This window comes from Schistocerca cancellata, chromosome 4 (genome assembly GCF_023864275.1).
Source record: "Schistocerca cancellata isolate TAMUIC-IGC-003103 chromosome 4, iqSchCanc2.1, whole genome shotgun sequence".
NCBI lineage: Eukaryota > Metazoa > Arthropoda > Insecta > Orthoptera > Acrididae > Schistocerca > Schistocerca cancellata.
In genome coordinates, this window is record NC_064629.1 from 168,211,371 (window position 1) to 168,228,640 (window position 17,270).

The 17,270-nt window shown below is 40.7% G+C and overlaps 1 protein-coding gene across 1 annotated transcript in view; it reads left to right on the forward strand.

The window, feature by feature from the left end:
• The window catches only part of LOC126183230 (myotubularin-related protein 14), a 175,422-nt gene that overhangs the window by 133,936 nt on the left and 24,216 nt on the right, over positions 1–17,270 (forward strand). The window contains exon 9 of the mRNA XM_049925014.1: positions 5,330–5,416. Coding sequence (XP_049780971.1) covers positions 5,330–5,416 — 87 coding nt within the window. The remainder of the gene's footprint in view (positions 1–5,329; positions 5,417–17,270) is intronic.

Here is a 17,270-nt window from a genome sequence, read left to right on the forward strand (position 1 = left end):
TATGTCAAACTATCTCACAATGAAAGAAAGAAGAATGATAATGCATGTTACGGTGCACCTTTTATTGGAAATCAACTGTTATTCAGTGCTTCAAGGAAATGTTTGCAAGGTTTTGACTACTGTGTGGGTAAAACACTTGTGACAACCTAAGAATGTGTCAAACCTAGTTGCCTGTCTTTTTCCAGATGGGGACCGTCCAAGTAAGCTATCTCCACATGCCCCAAGGATTTCAATTTGAAACTGATTATCTCCCTACGTCCCAAAATTCTCAGAGGACGCACCCTGCTACTGGACAAGAACATCTAGCAAAAGTGAGCACTAGTCTAATTTCATGTTCGGAATCTCCTCTGAAATCTGGACCAAGTGACGTGTGGCAACTGGAGTTACTAGTGAATCTTCTAGGATGGCACTGATATTTTAAAAGGAAATGTATTGGTTGGAAAGTTAGTAACTGATATTCAAGTTTCCATCTGATACACAGTTGTAATTTGCCTTGTAGTATTTAATTTCGTGTAAACTCTGAAGACGGGGAAAAAGAAATTGTGACAAAAACTATCCGGACACCTGGCTGAAAATGACTTAAAAGTTCGTGGTGCCCTCCATTGATAATGCTGGAATTCAATATGGTGTTGGCCCACCCTTAGCCTTGATGACAGCTTCCACTTTCACAGGCATACATTCAATCAGGTGCAGGAAGGTTTCTTTGGGAATGACAGCCCATTCTTCACAGAGTGCTGCACTGAGGAGAGGCATTGATGTCAGTTGGTGAGGCCTGGCACGAAGTCGGCATTCCAAAACATCCCAAAGGTGTTCTGTAGGATTCAGGTCAGGACTCTGTGCAGGCCAGTCCATTACAGAGATGTTATTGTCATGTAACCACTCCGCTACAGGCTGTGCATTATGAACAGGTGCTCGATTGTGTTGATAGATGCAGTTGCCATCCCCAAATTTCTCTTCAACAGTGGGAAGCAAGAAGGTGCTTAAAACATCCAGGTAGGCCTGTGCTGTGATAGTGACACGCAAAACAAGGAGTGCAAGCCCCTCCATGAAAAACATGACCACACCACACCATAACATCACTGCCTCTTAATTTTATTGTTGTCACTGCACACGCTGGCAGATGATGTTCACTGTGGGCATTCGCCATACCCACACCCTGCCATCGGATCGCCACATTGTATACTATGATTCTTCACTCTACACAACGTTTTCCACTGTTTAACCATCCAATGTTTACGCTCCTTGCATCAAGCCAGGTGTCGTTTGGCATTTACCGGCGTGATGTGTGGCTAATGAGCAGCCGCTCAACCATGAAGTCCAAGTTTTCCCACCTCCTGCCTAACTGTCATAGTACTTGTAGTGGATCCTGATGCAGTTTGGAATTCTTGTGAGAGGATCTGGATAGATGTCTGCCTATTACACATTACGACCCTCTTCAACTGTCGGCAGTCTATATCAGTCAACAGACGAGGTCAGCCTGCACACTTTTGTGCTGTACATGCCCCTTCACATTTCCACTTCACTATCACATTGGAAACAGTGGACCTAGGGATGTTTAGGAGTGTGGAAATCTTGCGTACAGACGAATGACACAAGTGACACCCAATCACCTGATCACGTTCGGAGTTCCACGGAGTCCCCCATTCTGCTCTCTTACAATGTCTAATGACTACTGAGGTTGCTGATATGGAGTACCTGGCAGTAGGTGGCAGCACAGTGCACCTAATATGAAAAATGTGTGGTTTTGGGGGTGTCCAGATACTTTTGATCACACAGTGTATTTCCCCCATCTACATCATTCTACCATAGCTAGTATGTTTCAGAGGAATAACCTCAGTCTTAAAGGCATTCCACGCTTAGGTTGACCTTGTCCATATGCCATTGCATAAATATAGCTTCAATACAGAAAAACTGGGAGAGGGAGAGGGAGAGGGAGAGGGAGGGAGGGAGGGAGAGAGAGAGAGAGAGAGAGAGAGAGAGAGAGAGAGGGAGGGAGAGAGAGAGAGGGAGAGAGAGAGAGGGTGGGGGGGAGGGGAGAGAGAGAGAGAGAGAGAGAGAGAGAGAGAGAGAGAGAGAGAGAGAGAGAGAGACTACACACTCCTTTCCCCTTGATAGAGGAGCAAATGGCGCGTTATGTCCTATGATGCAAAGATGTGCTCTCCAAATTCAAAAGTAATGAGTCTTGTTATTTAAACATCATTGTTATAGGCATTTAAACCTGGCTTTATTACTGCAGTGTTCCAACTAAGTTCCAAAACTAAGTGTGATTGTTGAAGATGTAAGTGAAGATGTCACAGTCCAGTGGTCACAGGCTGTTGAGGAGTGTGTGGTTACTGTTTCCTTCACTTCCTTAAACGCAGTGTCAGAATTGGTTCTCATAAAAACACTGTATGTGCAGTACCATTGTCTTTAAGTTGCAACTTTTTCTGATGTGTGAATAGTATCTCAGAAATGGAGATACAATAATTTGGTGTTTCGTCACACCACCAATCCAAGATATTAATGAGGAATGCAGGCTGACCAGCTGAAGTTGTACCAAAGATATTTTTAACCTCCCTATAAACTTGACCTTGCCCCCATATAACGTGGCCTCTGTCCTGTAAGTGAAGACTGCCTCACCTGGAATGTCAGCATTTTTCTCTGTTTTCTTCTTCTTCTTCTTCTTCTTCTTCTTCTTCTTCTGCAGATATGGTATGATCACACACCAAATCCACGGCAAAGGTGGTTTCATAAGTCCTTTTTGAAGAGATGATATGTTAATTCGCATTAAAAAAAAAATGTTTTTAGTTACACGAGGATCGGAACTTTAATAATGGCAACTATTTATTTACAGCTCGTACAAAATAGATAAGTGTTTCAAAGTTTTACTGACATTCCAAGTAGTCACCAGCATTGTGTACAACCCATTGCCAGTGATGTGGAAGTCGTAGAATACTCTTAGCAGTGCCAGTTGTGTTGACAGTTCGAGCGGTGCGGTCTATTGCCTGACGAATTTGTAGCAGTTCTGAAGCGAATGCCGTAAAGTGTTTCCTTCAGTTTAGAAATAGAGTTGAATGCACAAGGGCTTAAGTCAGGGGAGTGCAGTAGGTGGTATAGCACTTAGCAGCCCCATCAGTCATACAAATCAGTAACAACTTGCACTTTACATGCTTGAGCATTGTCCTGCAAAATGATGTTAAAGTCCGGCAGAAAGTGTCATCACTTCCGTCTCTATGCTGTTCATTTTTGGAACACATCCTACGACCAGCTTAGAGGCAGAAGTAATGACACTTTCTGCAGGCTCTGACCATCATTTTGCAGGACAATGCTCAAGCACGTACAGTGCAAGCTGGCACTACTAAGAGTATCCTACGACTGGCAATGGGTTATACACAATGCTGAGGACTACTTTGAAGGTCAGTAAAACTTTGAAACATGTATCTATTTTGTATGAGCTGTAAATAAATAGTTGCCACTACTAAAGTTCCAACCCTAGTATAAGAATCAAAATGTGACACATATGTTGTTGTGGGTTACAGTCCAGAGACTGGTTTAATGAGACTCTACACGTTAGTTATACTTTGCAACCTTATTCATTGCTAAATAACTACTGCAACGTGCATCCATTTGAACTTGCTTACTGTAGTCAAGACTTGGTCTCCCTGTAAAATTTATACCCCTCATACTTCCTCCATTACCAAACTGAAAATTCCTTGATGCCTCAGGATGTGTCCTGTCAACTGATCTCTTATTTTAGCAAAGTTTCACCATAAATTTCTTTCTCAGTTAGATTCATTATCTCTTCATTAGTTATCTGATCTCCCCAGCTAATCTTCGGCATTCTTCTGTAGCATATTTCAAAAGCTTGTTTTCTTTTCTTGTCTGAACTGTCTGCTGTCCACATTTCACTTCCGTACAAGGTTACATTCCTTACAAATACCTTCAGAAAATACTCCCCAACACTTAAATTTATAATTGATGTTAACCACTTTCTCACCCTCAAAAATGTTTCCTTGCTATTGCCAATCTGAATCTGATATCTTTTCTGCATTAAGCCATCAAAATTTATTATTTTTGCCCTAATAGTAATGCCTAGCTGCTACTTTTAATGTATAATTGACAACTGCTTCTTCTAATTTGCTCAGGATTGCTTGATTTAATCACACTACATCCATTACCCTTAATTCACTCTTGTTGATATTCATGTCATTATGTCTTATGAAGAGAATCTCCATTCTGCTCAACTGATGTTAAAGGCCTTTGCTGTCTCTGACAGAATTACAGTGTCACCTGCAAACTACAACTTCCCGAATTTCTCCTTCATTTCCTTTACTGCTTGCTCAGTGTACAGATATTCATTGTACCTGCCAGAACCCTGACTCACTCCTTTCTCAACTATTGCCCCACTGTTTCCCCCCCTTCCTGTCTTCACATTCTCCATTCTGTACAAGTTGTAGAATGCCTATCACTCCCTGTGTTTTTGGTCAACATTCTCAAAAGATTTCTCTAAATTTACAAATTTTGTAAATGTAGGCCTGTCTTTCTTCTACCTATCTTCTAAGATAACTTGCAGGGCCAATATTGCTTCACATGATTCTGCATTGCTCTAGAACCCAAACTGATCTTCTCCAAGGTTGGATTCTACCAGTTTTTGCAATCTTCTATAAATAATTTTAATTAGCATTTAGTAGTGACTTATTAAGCTTTCTTTGGAATTAAAATTATTTCATTCTCCCCAAAGACTGCAGTCTGGTATGTATTGCACCCCATGTGAAATAGGTTTGTCACACTTGGTTTCCTCAAGTAATGCCATCTATTCCAGGTGCCTTGTTTGCATCTTAGATCTTTCAGTGCTATGTCAAATTCTTCTCGCAGTATCATACCTCGTATCTCATCTTCATATACTTCCTCTTCCATTTTCATAATATTGTCTTAAAGTTTTTTTAGTTCTGTATTCCATTTTGCTTGCTTCATTTGAAAACTCTCAATAACCTTTGTTTCTCTTAACTTATCTGGGTCCTGTCTTTTTGATTTTCTATTATGTATTATACATGCGAAAAGAAAAGAAAAGAAAAATTTGCAGCACACCATCACTGAAGATGCTTTGTTGAAAAGAGAAAAATGTGTGTAGTGCACCACTCTCATAAATTTCAGTTCACATTAGATGGGGGAAAAACAGCTAAACAATAATTGTTATGTAAAAAGAGATCCATTATGTATAATAGACATTACATTTGAAAAGTAAAATAAATGCAACTGTCTGAAAAAAATCTTTTCTTAGACCGTATGTACATACTTACATTAGCCACATACTCGTATATTCCCATGAAATTTTTGTGTTTCTGTTCAGGTATGAAGAAACGACATCTGCTGATTCCAGTACAACCATTATTGATGATGATTGTTTCTCTGTCAGTGTATCTTCTGATACTTCACTGTAAGTGTTTGAACTGTTTAATGCTATATATTTTTAAAAAATCATACAAATTCAGAATGGCTCTATAAATAAAATGTAAAACAGCATAGTTTACCAATCTCCAGCATTCAGGGGGTGAATTGGATCCACAACTGTATCTTCAATGAAAGAAATGGTTGGAATACCATTGCAAGTTGCATTAAGAAGTCTCCTTTATTTATTGATAGTGACTGGTTTTGAACTTGCATCAGTTTTCAAACCTTTTGTATTCATAAGTGACTGAGTATAGTTATATATGCATTCGTGGAACAACTGTAGCAAATAATTCAAATAGTAATAAATATACCGTAGCATACAGTAGACAAGTTGCAATGAACAGTGCGACAAGGTGTGCTAACCATTCCTTTCATGAAAATACTGTGTTATCAGGGGTTGTTTCTTTGGTGTTATAGTGTGGAAATAGTCTTCAGTTAGTTTTTGGTCCTTGCTTGCAGTATTATTCTTCACAATTTTTATGTGTATTTTGAGATTGTGAACTACTAGACTTCAAGAACATACAAGTGTATTGGGCAAAAAGTTCAAGACCCTACCTTTAGAATTCTGTATATTGGCTGTTTTGAGAAATGTTGCACGTGGAAAATACTTTGTCATCATTCTGGAAATGCCTACCTCAAAATGATTTGTGCATCTCAGGAATGATGATGAAATCACTGGGTACCATGCTAGGAAAATGTGGGAGATGAGGTAAAATTTGATACTCCAAAGGAGCTGCATGTGCGAGACTGTGCTTTGTGCAGAATGAGCTGAAACGTTGTTGTGGAACAAACCCCTCCCCCGGCAGCTTCCCACAATGCTTCATCTTTCCATTATCCATAATGGCACATTTTATGACCTGTCAGAGGCATTTGACTGTGTAAATCAAATTATCCATTTTAGTAACTTAGAATATTACACTGTGCAGAAAAGTCACAAAATGGTTCAAATTGCATCTCTCTGATGGGAAAGTAAATGTGTCAGTAGGAAAGAGTCCTGTGTTAAGCTATCAGTCTTCGTTGAACTGGGAATTAATTACATGTGGTAACCCACAAATTTCCATCGGAGGGCCCTTACTTTTTCTTGCATATATTGATGAACTTCCGTCAATAACTTTTATGCCAAGTTTGTTTTGTTTTCAGATGATGCAGTCATTGCAATAATTTGCAAAGAAGTAGTAGTAGTAGTAGTAGTAGTAGTAGTGAGCTTTGAAAAGGCATTTCCAGAAGTACAGGGTGATCAAAAAGTCAGTATAAATTTGAAAACTGAATAAATCACGGAATAATGTAGATAGAGAGGTACAAATTGACACACATGCTTGGAGTGACATGAGGTTTTATTAGAACCAAAAAAATACAAAAGTTCAAAAAATGTCTGAGCGATGGCGCTTCATCTGATCAGAATAGTAATAATTAGCATAACAAAGTAAGACAAAGCAAAGATGATGTTCTTTACAGAAAATGCTCAATATGTCCACCATCATTCCTCAGCAATAGCTGTAGTCGAGGCATAATGTTGTGAACAGCACTGTAAAGCATGTCCGGAGTTATGGTGAGGCATTGGCGTCGGATGTTGTCTTTCAGCATCCCTAGAGATGTCAGTCGATCACGATACACTTGCGACTTCAGGTAATCCCAAAGCCAATAATCACACGGACTGAGGTCTGGGGACCTGGGAGGCCAAGCATGACGAAAGTAGCGGCTGAGCACACGATCATCACCAAACGACGCGCGCGTAAGAGATCTTTCACGCGTCTAGCAATACTTCCCCCCCCCCCCCCCCCCCCCCCCTTAATAAAACCCCATGTCATCATTCTAAGCATGTGTGTCAATTTTTACCTCTCTATCTAAATTATTCCATGTTTTATAACGTTTTCAAATTTATACTGACTTTTTGATCACCCGGCATGTGTGACTGTATCAACATCTGACAAAAACAGATGGATAACAGCAGGTATTAAGATGTCCTCCCAAACACTTAAACACCTCAATTCCATGAAAAAGATTCGCAATGATCCAAAATTCTTAAATTTCTATCACAGATACAAAAAGATCTATAGGAAGGTGCTGATTGTTGCAAAAAAGTCATTTAATGACAAAATAATATATAATGTAGAGAATAAAAGCAAAGCAGTCTGGGATGTTATAAAAAAGGAAATGTGGATAGGCAAACAAACACAGAATAACATACTGCTAAGGGAGGGAGAAAAGGTAATAAATGATCCACAACACTTAGCAAACTATGTAAACGAGCATTTTTCAAGTATTGCAGAGAAGTTACAACAAAAATTCCCCAAAACAAATGTAACACCTGTAAATAACGTTGCACTTAATACAATGATGTTACTTCCAACCACAGAGAATGAAGTCAATAAAACTGTTCAAAAACTAAAAAATAAAAAGCCAGTAGGCTTAGTTGAAGTACCAATGTGTGAACTGAAACAATGCAGAGGGATTATACAAGACCCCTTAACAAATATAATACATGAACCCTTCACATCGGAGACATTTCCAGAGCAGTTAAAACAGGCCAGAGTTGTACCTTTGCTTAAGAAAGGTAATGCAGAAGACATAGAAAATTACCGGCCCATTTCCCTGCTGTCAGCATTCTCAAAAATAATAGAAGCAATTATGAAAGACAGATTAATGAATTACCTGAATAAATACAATCTTTTAAGCAAATCACAATTTGGTTTCCGAAGTGGCAAAAAATGCGGAGTTAGCAGTAGTAGAATTCACAAAAGTTATACTTGATGCTCTTGATAAAGATGAGTGTGTCAGGCATATTTTTGAATCTTTCTAAGGCCTTTGATACAGTCAACCACAAGATTCTATTAAATAAATTAGAGGCATTAGGAATAAGAGGGGTAGCTAATGACTGGTTTTGATCATACCTAACAGATAGGGTACAAAGAGCAGAGATAACACACACTTCAAATATATCTAAACACTTAGTAAAACACTTATCAGAATCAAAAGACATTAATATAGGGGCTCCACAAGGTAGCATATTAGGACCAATACTGTACCTGATATACATAATTGACTTTCCCAGTAGTGTTACTCATGGTGAAAAAATTCCCTTCACTGATGACAGCAGTATTATAGTCACTGAGAAAACAGGAGAACTCCTTGCCGAGAAAGCAAATGAAACTTTCAAAGAAGTTTATGATTGGTCAATAAGCAATAAAGAAAACTAATGCCATGCATTTCAGTTTGAAGAGGAAAAATAACGATGTTAAATTAAATGTAGATGGCACCTCTATAGACTGTGTAACAAATGCAAAATTTCTAGGAATGAATATTGATTCTCAATTGAAGTGGTGTGAACACACAAAGGTACTTGCAAACAGAATGTCATCAGCATGTTATGCCCTTGGGATCCTATAGTCAGTGTGTAACATGCAGTGTCTTTTAGTTACATATTATCTATATGTACACTCAATTCTTAGTTATGGCATTCTTTTTTGGGGAACAAATGCACAAAATCTGAACACAATTTTCAAACTCCAGAAAAGAGCCATAAGAATAATAACCAAAAATACTAGTCAAGCTCATTGTAAAGATATGTTCAAAACACTGGGGATTTTAACTGCTCTGTGTGAATACATTTACCAGTCAGTTGTACGCATCAAAAATAACATTGGTAATTACTGCACAAACAGCACTGTCCATAACCATGCTACAAGAGATAGACTCAACTTACATTTACCAAGAAAACATAAACGTAAAACTCAGAACAGCATTTTCTACCAAGGAATAAAACTGTACAATAAATTACCAAAAGAGATGAAAGAAATAATTGCAAAAATACACTTGTTTAAAAAGGCAGTTAAAAAGAACATGTTATGCAATCCATTTTATACATTGAAGGATTACTTAGATAAAACAGAGTAGGGGTTTGATAAAAAATGTTAAAACATCCAACATTCCACATAACACCTTCACTTTGTTTTTTTCCTTCATTTTTCCTTTCTATGCATAGCACAATACTAACACCTCTTCCTCTTTCTGAGCTCAACATCTCACTCATTATGAAGGAATTCTAACTCAGTTTTTCAGGATAGCAAATGGGAAGTTGCGGTACAGAAAATGGCCCAGAGATCACCAGAGTGTGGGTGTGAGTGTGTAGTGAGTGTTTGTAGTGAGTGAAGTGTTGTGTATAGTGTGTGCAGTGACTGATGGTGAGATATGAGTGAACAGTGTCGCATTACATTACTAAATAATTTATTTGTAAAAAAAGTATTGTATACCAGGAGTAAATCTAATGATTGTCTCTAACTAGAAGCCTGTAAATATATATATGTATACAAATTAGCTTATTTTAAATTGCTCTAAACTTGTAAATAATTTGACATGTCCTACATCCTTGTAAAAAGAGATCTACGGATGAATAAAGCTGCTGCTGCTGCTGCTACTACTACTACTACTACTACTACTACTACTACTACTAAATTAAGAATAGTTTTAGAGAGATTGAAATTTTCATGGACGTTAATAAATGGCTACTAGATAATTCTTTGTCACTAAACTTTGAAAAGACATGCAGTTCAGAAGTCAGAGATTTCCTCCCAGTACATGTCTAAAATATCTCACACCCAATTTCACTTACAATCTGTAGAAAGAACACTAGCAGTTCTTTTTTAAATATGTATTGTGTGTACTTTGGTTACAATGGGTTCCACATCCTTGGAGGATCTGTTCACTAAGAATCCATGGAAGAAAACATACATATAACCTTATCTTTACAAGACACACTAGTCACTGATATTCAACCCAAAGGTAGGTAATGACTGCTATTAATCACTTCTGTGAAAAAAACTAATGGGACTGAGATTGTATGGAGCCCAGACATTCAGTTATTGAGTGGCATCATTTACATTTAGGATCATGGTGAAAATTTACGTTTCAAACCACGTAGAAGATTTACATTATATTACTTTCAATTCCTTTCAACTGCAGAAATTAGATTAAGAAGGCAAACATCTCAAGACTTGATTCTGATTTAAACTTGGAGATGATTGACAGGTCCTCTCCAATACTTTTGTCACATTCAGAGTTGGATTTAACGAATTTTACAAGTTTTAATGATTTTAACACACACACACACACACACACACACACACACACACACACACACACACACACACACACAGCCAGCTGGACAAACAATACCATGCTGCATTTCCGCAGGTGGAGTAGGTTGTGCTGGGGATAAATATGGGGGGGGGGGGGGAGAGAGAGGAGGGGGGAGGTGGAATGCAAGGAGGAGATTTAGGGGTGGGTGGCTAGTGTCTCGGATGGAGGCAGCTGGTTTGCCAGCTACAAAGACGGAAGGCAGGGGTGGGAGATAGGCGGGTTACGAATGTGATGCACAATTGTCTGAGCCAGTAGGGAGCGGTGCACACTGAAGGCTATGTGGGAAGCTGAATTGGGGAAAGGTTACAGGACAGAGGAAGGGGAACCTGGGGGGACAGCGGGTTACCGGGCATGGAGGACAGGATGATTACGGAAGCAGAGAGTGTGTTGTAAGGGTAACTCTCATCTAAGTATTCAGAGAAACTGGTGATCGAGACATGGATCCAAATGGCCTAGGTTGTGAAGCAGTATTGAAATCGAGCATGTTGTGCTCAGCTGCATGTTGTGCCACTGTTGTGGTTGTCATACTGACATAAAAGACTGTGCAGTGTTCACAGCAAGGTTGGTATGTGACAAGGCTGCTGTCACTAGTGGGAACAATGTATCCTCAGTCTCAAGGTGTGCTGTGCACCAATGAGGTGTGTGGCTGTTGGGGTAGAATAGTCATTAGTGGGTAAATTCTGGGGAAACTGCCACACCTCAGTTGTAAAAGGCTTACTGAGGCAAGTGGGGCTGTGTTTGGTAGGTTCCTTAGTTCCGTAGCTGCTTGTGGAACCCTGGAACTCAGACATATCAACTCCTAGCCTGATGTGTGTACCATCTGAGAATACTTGCGGCCACTCACCCAAACAAATGAGGGAAGCTAGTCATCCATATAACCAAGTTTTGTTTAGTAACTGAGCTCAAGGAGTCATAAATTATAATGTGTGTGAACTGATCAAGAGGAAAGAGGTAACATTTTAAAAAGTGTCCCCCTTCTATATTCATAAAGGTGTAGAAGGGTTTGCTGGAACCTCAGTCTGTGAAGCGGTTACAAAATGTTTCCTTACTGGTCAAGACTTAAGTGGACAAAGCAATTGGAACTACTTAGTAAGTCACAAAAATTGGGTGACTATGATGTAATTGTTGTGTTGCATTACTTCCTTAACTCCAGCAAGGGTGTTGTCACATGCTGTGATATTGTGGATGATGATATTGCAGAGCTTCAACAAGAATGGGAATCATAGGGTTTATTGAATGTGGAGCAAAGGTTGTGAAGGAATAGTGGAGAAATTGAGAAGGCTGCCACCTTCATTGTGACCTTAAAATCTCCATTGGTGCCTGAACAAATCATGGTAGGGTTCAGACACATACCTAGCCCTATGTACCGCTACAAATGCCAGGGTTTTGGTCATTTAATGCAGAGTTGTGGAGGTAAAGCAACCTGCAGGAAGTGTGGAAAGGCAATCCATGAAGTCAGGGAGCCACACACTGTGGAGCCGAGAATGCCCTGTTTTTGCTGAGGAATGCAAAATTCGGGAACAAAAGTGACTGAGCAGATCCCTTAAGCAGAAGCCAAACAGGAATACAAGGTGACGAAACCACCTTTCCTTGCCACTTCTTAGGCTTCCATACTGCAAAAACGTGTTCCCAAGGTGAACACACATGGTGTCTGGCATACCACTATTCACCAACAGCACCTGTGCTTACACCTGTACGTGCCAAAGCAAAAACTTTAATGCACGTAGTGCACTGTGGGTTTCTAACACCATATGCCCCAAGGATTGAACACTTGAGGATCTGACACACACAACAGACTTCATATTGATGAATGTGCGTCAAGCTACACATTTTAGCACTGCTACTGGATTCATTTATGGCCATAGGCCTCTCCTCCTGCATGTCTGCCCTTACAAACACTGATCAGTTGGGAGTGAATGATGGCCTTAATGGTAGTGACTAGTACGCTATCTGGATCCATCTGCTAATGGAGCAGATCCCGAAAGGAAGCCATAGAGGCAGCTGTTCAGAAAGGCTAAATGGATGCTTTACAGGCAGTTAGCTGTTTTCAAGCAGTGTGATGGCATCCAGGACTGGGTGGATCACATTACAGTTGTGATTCACCGTGCCACTAATGCAGCCATCCCAAAGTCAGCAGGAGCACCTAGGGGGCAGTGTGTCCCTTGGTGGAATGATGAATGCCATTCTGCAATCAGGAACAGGAGGGCTACTGTGCACAGATTCAGTCAGTGCTCCACAGATGTGAATCTTGCAACTTTTCAAATGAAGTGGGCAAAGGTGAAGAGAATAATGCAGGAGACTAAACAGAGGTCTTTTCAAAAGTTCTGAATTCCATTAAAATGTTCACATCTACAAATAAAGTATGGGAAGCCATCAGGAGGACCTCAAGGTGCAACTCATGACTACCAGTAACAGCTGTAAAAGAGCATGGGTCTCTCCTAACATCACCGAGTGTCATTTTGAAGACAATGGCTGCATTTTATAAGTCCCTTATGGCCGAATCTAGCTGGGATTCAGCTTTCCGTTAATATTGGGAGAGACAGGAGTAGGCTGATTTTGATTACCATTCCTCTAACACTGAGGAATACAACCAGCCTTTTTGTCTGTGGGAAATGGATTCTGCATTGACAGTAGCTCGTGATGCTATACCCAGACACAACCTGATAACTTACAGCATATTGAAACAGTTGGATCCATGGTCGAAGCAGGTCCTCCTTCAGCTTTTGGATGAAATTTGGGTGACAGAGACTTAGCCAACTTATGGAAAGAATCTATTTTAACCTAAATTTGAAAACTAGGGAAGGATCAGATGAAGCCCGGTAGTTATCGTAACATTAGCCTGACAAGCTGCATATGAAAGTCAGTGGAGTGTGGGGTCAAGCATCTAGTGAGGGTTCAGGAGGTATCACATCACACTCAATAACCTGACTTTGCTCAAAGCAGCAATTTAATATGGTTCCCTCCATAAGCAACACCTTATTGATGTCTTCTGTGATTTGGAAAGGGCGTACGATACTACCTGGTGGTGTAATACTTTGTTGCAGCCCTATCAGTGTAGGTTCCATAGATGTCTGCCCACCTTCACACAGTCCTTAGTCTTGGACATTTTAGATACAAGGTTGAGAATGTCTTGCATGACCACTTTAATCAGAAGAATGGTGTCTCTCAAGGGAGTGTTTTAAGTGTCATAGCATTTGCCATTGCAATAAATATGGGGTAATGCAGCGTCCAATACCATGTTCTTTGTATGCAGATGACTTCTTTGTGGGTCAGGCAAGTGGAGGAATGGTTTTATACCATGTTTTAAATTCTCTTTGGCGAAAACTGGTTTTTTTTTTAATTGCTCCTACTCTCTTTTTTGATGTGACTATTTTAAAACTGGGGGGGGGGGGGGGGGGGGGGGGGTGCAGTTCTCACTTTTAAGGAAAAGGTGAAGTATCTGGCCCTCACTTTTGACTAGAAGCTAACATGGCTGCCACACTTTAAAGAACCGAAACTGAGATGTCTCAAGGCCTTAAACATCCTTAAACACTAATGTCATAGGTCTTGGAGAGCCAACAGGCCACATCTGCTCTAACTTTATAAGTTCTCCGTGCAACCCCAACTTCAATACAGATGCCGGTTTTATGGATCAGGAAAGCCTTCATGCCTCAAAATGCCTGATGCTGTTCACCATGAGGTTAATGGGCTGTCAGTAGGAGCTCATAACATGAGTCCAGTTGCTAGCCTGTGTGCAGGGGCTGGTGAACCTGTGCTGTCTTCGACGTCTTCTCTTCATGGTACCCCAACCATATGGAGCTTTGTCCATTCCCAGATAACTAGCATCCAGCTTTGTTGCACAGCTGCCACTTGAATGGCTGTTCAGTCGTCTTACACAGGTAATGAGGCCAAAATCTGTGTGAGAGAGAGCCTCAAATGAACATATGTGAGGAGCATTAAGGCCCAACCCCAGGGTTGGAGTAGGGCATCCCCCTGGCTATTAAAGAGACTTTTAGAGTTAACTGCTTACAGGAAGAATTGTACCTCAGAATATATTTTTAAAATTAAATTTAATTAGATTTTACATCAGCATCCAGATTTAATTAGCGTTGACATAAATGTGTGTAAGTAGGGAGATCTTTTCGGCTGCTCTGTCATGTTCCCCAATATTGTCCTCGGAGCAGTTTTCAGTTTATTACACAGAACTGTTTGCAATCCTGAGGGCACTGGAGCTGTTGAGATGGCACCATGACAAGAAATTCCTCATATGCCCAGATTTACAAAGTGCCCTTCTTGCTATTGGTCAGATGTACCCAACAGATCGGGTGATGTAAGAAGTACAGGACACACTCCTTCTCTTGCAAAGCAGGATGACAAAATACTTTTCTACTGGATTCCAGGGCACATAGGGATTCAGGAAAACGAACTTGCTGATACGGCTGTCAACGGGGCTTTCTCCCTTCCACCTCCCGCTCACTGTTCAGTCCCCCTGCTGGCTATCACCTCATTTTTGTGCCTAAGAAGACCATGTGTTTGTGGGAGGCTCAGTGGCTAGAAGTGAGGAATAATGAATTATGTTCCGTAAAACCTTCAGTACAACTGTGGCTTACTTCCATCCAATCACAATGAATTTAAGAAGTAGCCCTAACGTAGCTTAGAGTGGGACATTGTCCATTTGCACATGACTTTCATTTATGTCATGAGGAGACCCCAGAGTGTCACAGGTGTGGGACACAGCTGTGAATACAATATGTTTTAACTGAATGTCAGGATTTATTTGGGTTTCCTGTAGGCTGCCCTCTATTTTAACTGATAATGAGACAAGTGTGGTTTGTGTTTTAAGCTTTTGTGTGATGTCCAGAATTCTTCACAAAATATTGGATGATAGATTGTAATATGTCATAGAGTGGCTTGGTCACCCATTATTTCTAAGTAGTTATCCCACCTGTCATCTATCCCCTTTTTAACTGTGCCTGTACTGCTATTTTATTCTTGATTTTATGATGGTTTTTCTGATGCTGCTGCCAAGGCTCCTACTGGTGTACCCTGCATGGTGGATCCACCCTCACAGCAGGGTGAATGATGGGTCATTAATGCGATTGTGTCACTCAAGGCGGAGGGCCAACTTGGAGGCTGACCATCTGGCCTCATCTATTCACCCTGTGAGTGAAAAGGTAGCTGTTCCTTCAGCAAGATCCAAGCTGACACACATGGACATAGGGTATCTAGTCGTCAGGAGCTCCAGTGTTTAGTGCATTAGGGAGCCCCTGAGGAAGATAGTGTTCATAGCTGGAAAGAAGGCCAATGTGCACTTGGTGCATCTGCCGGGGATCTTCATCAGAGGTGTAAAGGTGGCCTTGCCTGTGACTATGACGTGTGCAGGGTGCAGTCCTCTGCAAGTTGTGGCTCACATCAGTACCAACGACACCTGTCGCATGCATTCTGAGCCCATCCTTAGTTCACAAAGGCTGCTGGCAGAGGTGGTGAAGGCTGCTGGCCTCATACGCTAGGTGCAAGCAGAGTTTTTTGGTTAGTCAGTAGTTTGAGGTATTCAAATGAACTCGTCACTCGATATGCAGAAAGGGAAGTTAGACCGCATTCATAGTAAAGGTACTTACTGCCAAAATTTTATCAGTAACATGTCGAAGTATTTGTAACAAAGTTCCCAAATTTACAGCCCTCTAGAAAAGCTCTCATGCTCACATTATTATTGGGATCGAGAGCTGGCCGAAACCTGAAATAGAAAGCTCTAAGAGATTTAGCAAATCATGGAACATATATTGGAAAGACAGATTAGACGCCCTACGAGGGGGAGTATTCATTACAGTTGACAGAAGTATTGTCTCTAGTGAAGTCGAAGTTGAGTGTGACAGTGATGTTAATTGGTTGCGTATAACAAGTCTAGAGGAAATCATGTTAATTTTCAGATGTTTTTACTGGCCACCTGATTCTACTGTGACAGTTTTAGAGTAATTGAAAGAAAGTCTACAGTCAGTATCGTGTAAATACCCAGATCATGCAATAGTAGTTGGAGGTGACTTTACCTACCGAGTACAGACTGAGATGTCTGTGAATTCATTGCGGGGGCTACATTCAGTCAGTCTTCTAAAGCACTTTTAAACACATTTTCTGTAAACTGTCTTGAGCAGCTAGTTAGGCCACCCACACACAATGGAAATATCTTAGGTGTTGTAGCTATAAACATCATAGACCTTATTGGCAGCATCAGTATATAGTCAGGAATTAGTGATCATGGTGTCATTATAGCAACTGCAAGAACCCCTGTTAATGGCTCAGTCATCCAAGAACCACATCTACTCCCTCCACAAGGTACTGTTACTTTGCAGTCCAACACCTAGAAGAGCATTCCAGACATCACCTCCATAAATTGACAAACCTGGTGACATCCTTCTCTCGCCTTGGGGCACCACTATCCATCAGCACCCATCCTAATCACAGTGAACCTCTTCCTCAACCCCCCATAACATACAGACCCTGTGTAGCTGACATCTTCAATTTACCACATCCTCAAAAACTTACTCCCAACACCCCACAAAACCCAGAACTCAAAACATTGGTACTAACCTTTCCACCATAAACCTCAGTCCCACAGAAGTTTGTCTTATCCAGAGGCCTCGCCTTCAGACCCACACCTAATTTCAACCATGCTGGTCCCTTCAAAGACCTGCTCTTCTTCTCAGTATTCCTGTAGTGGAAACACTTCA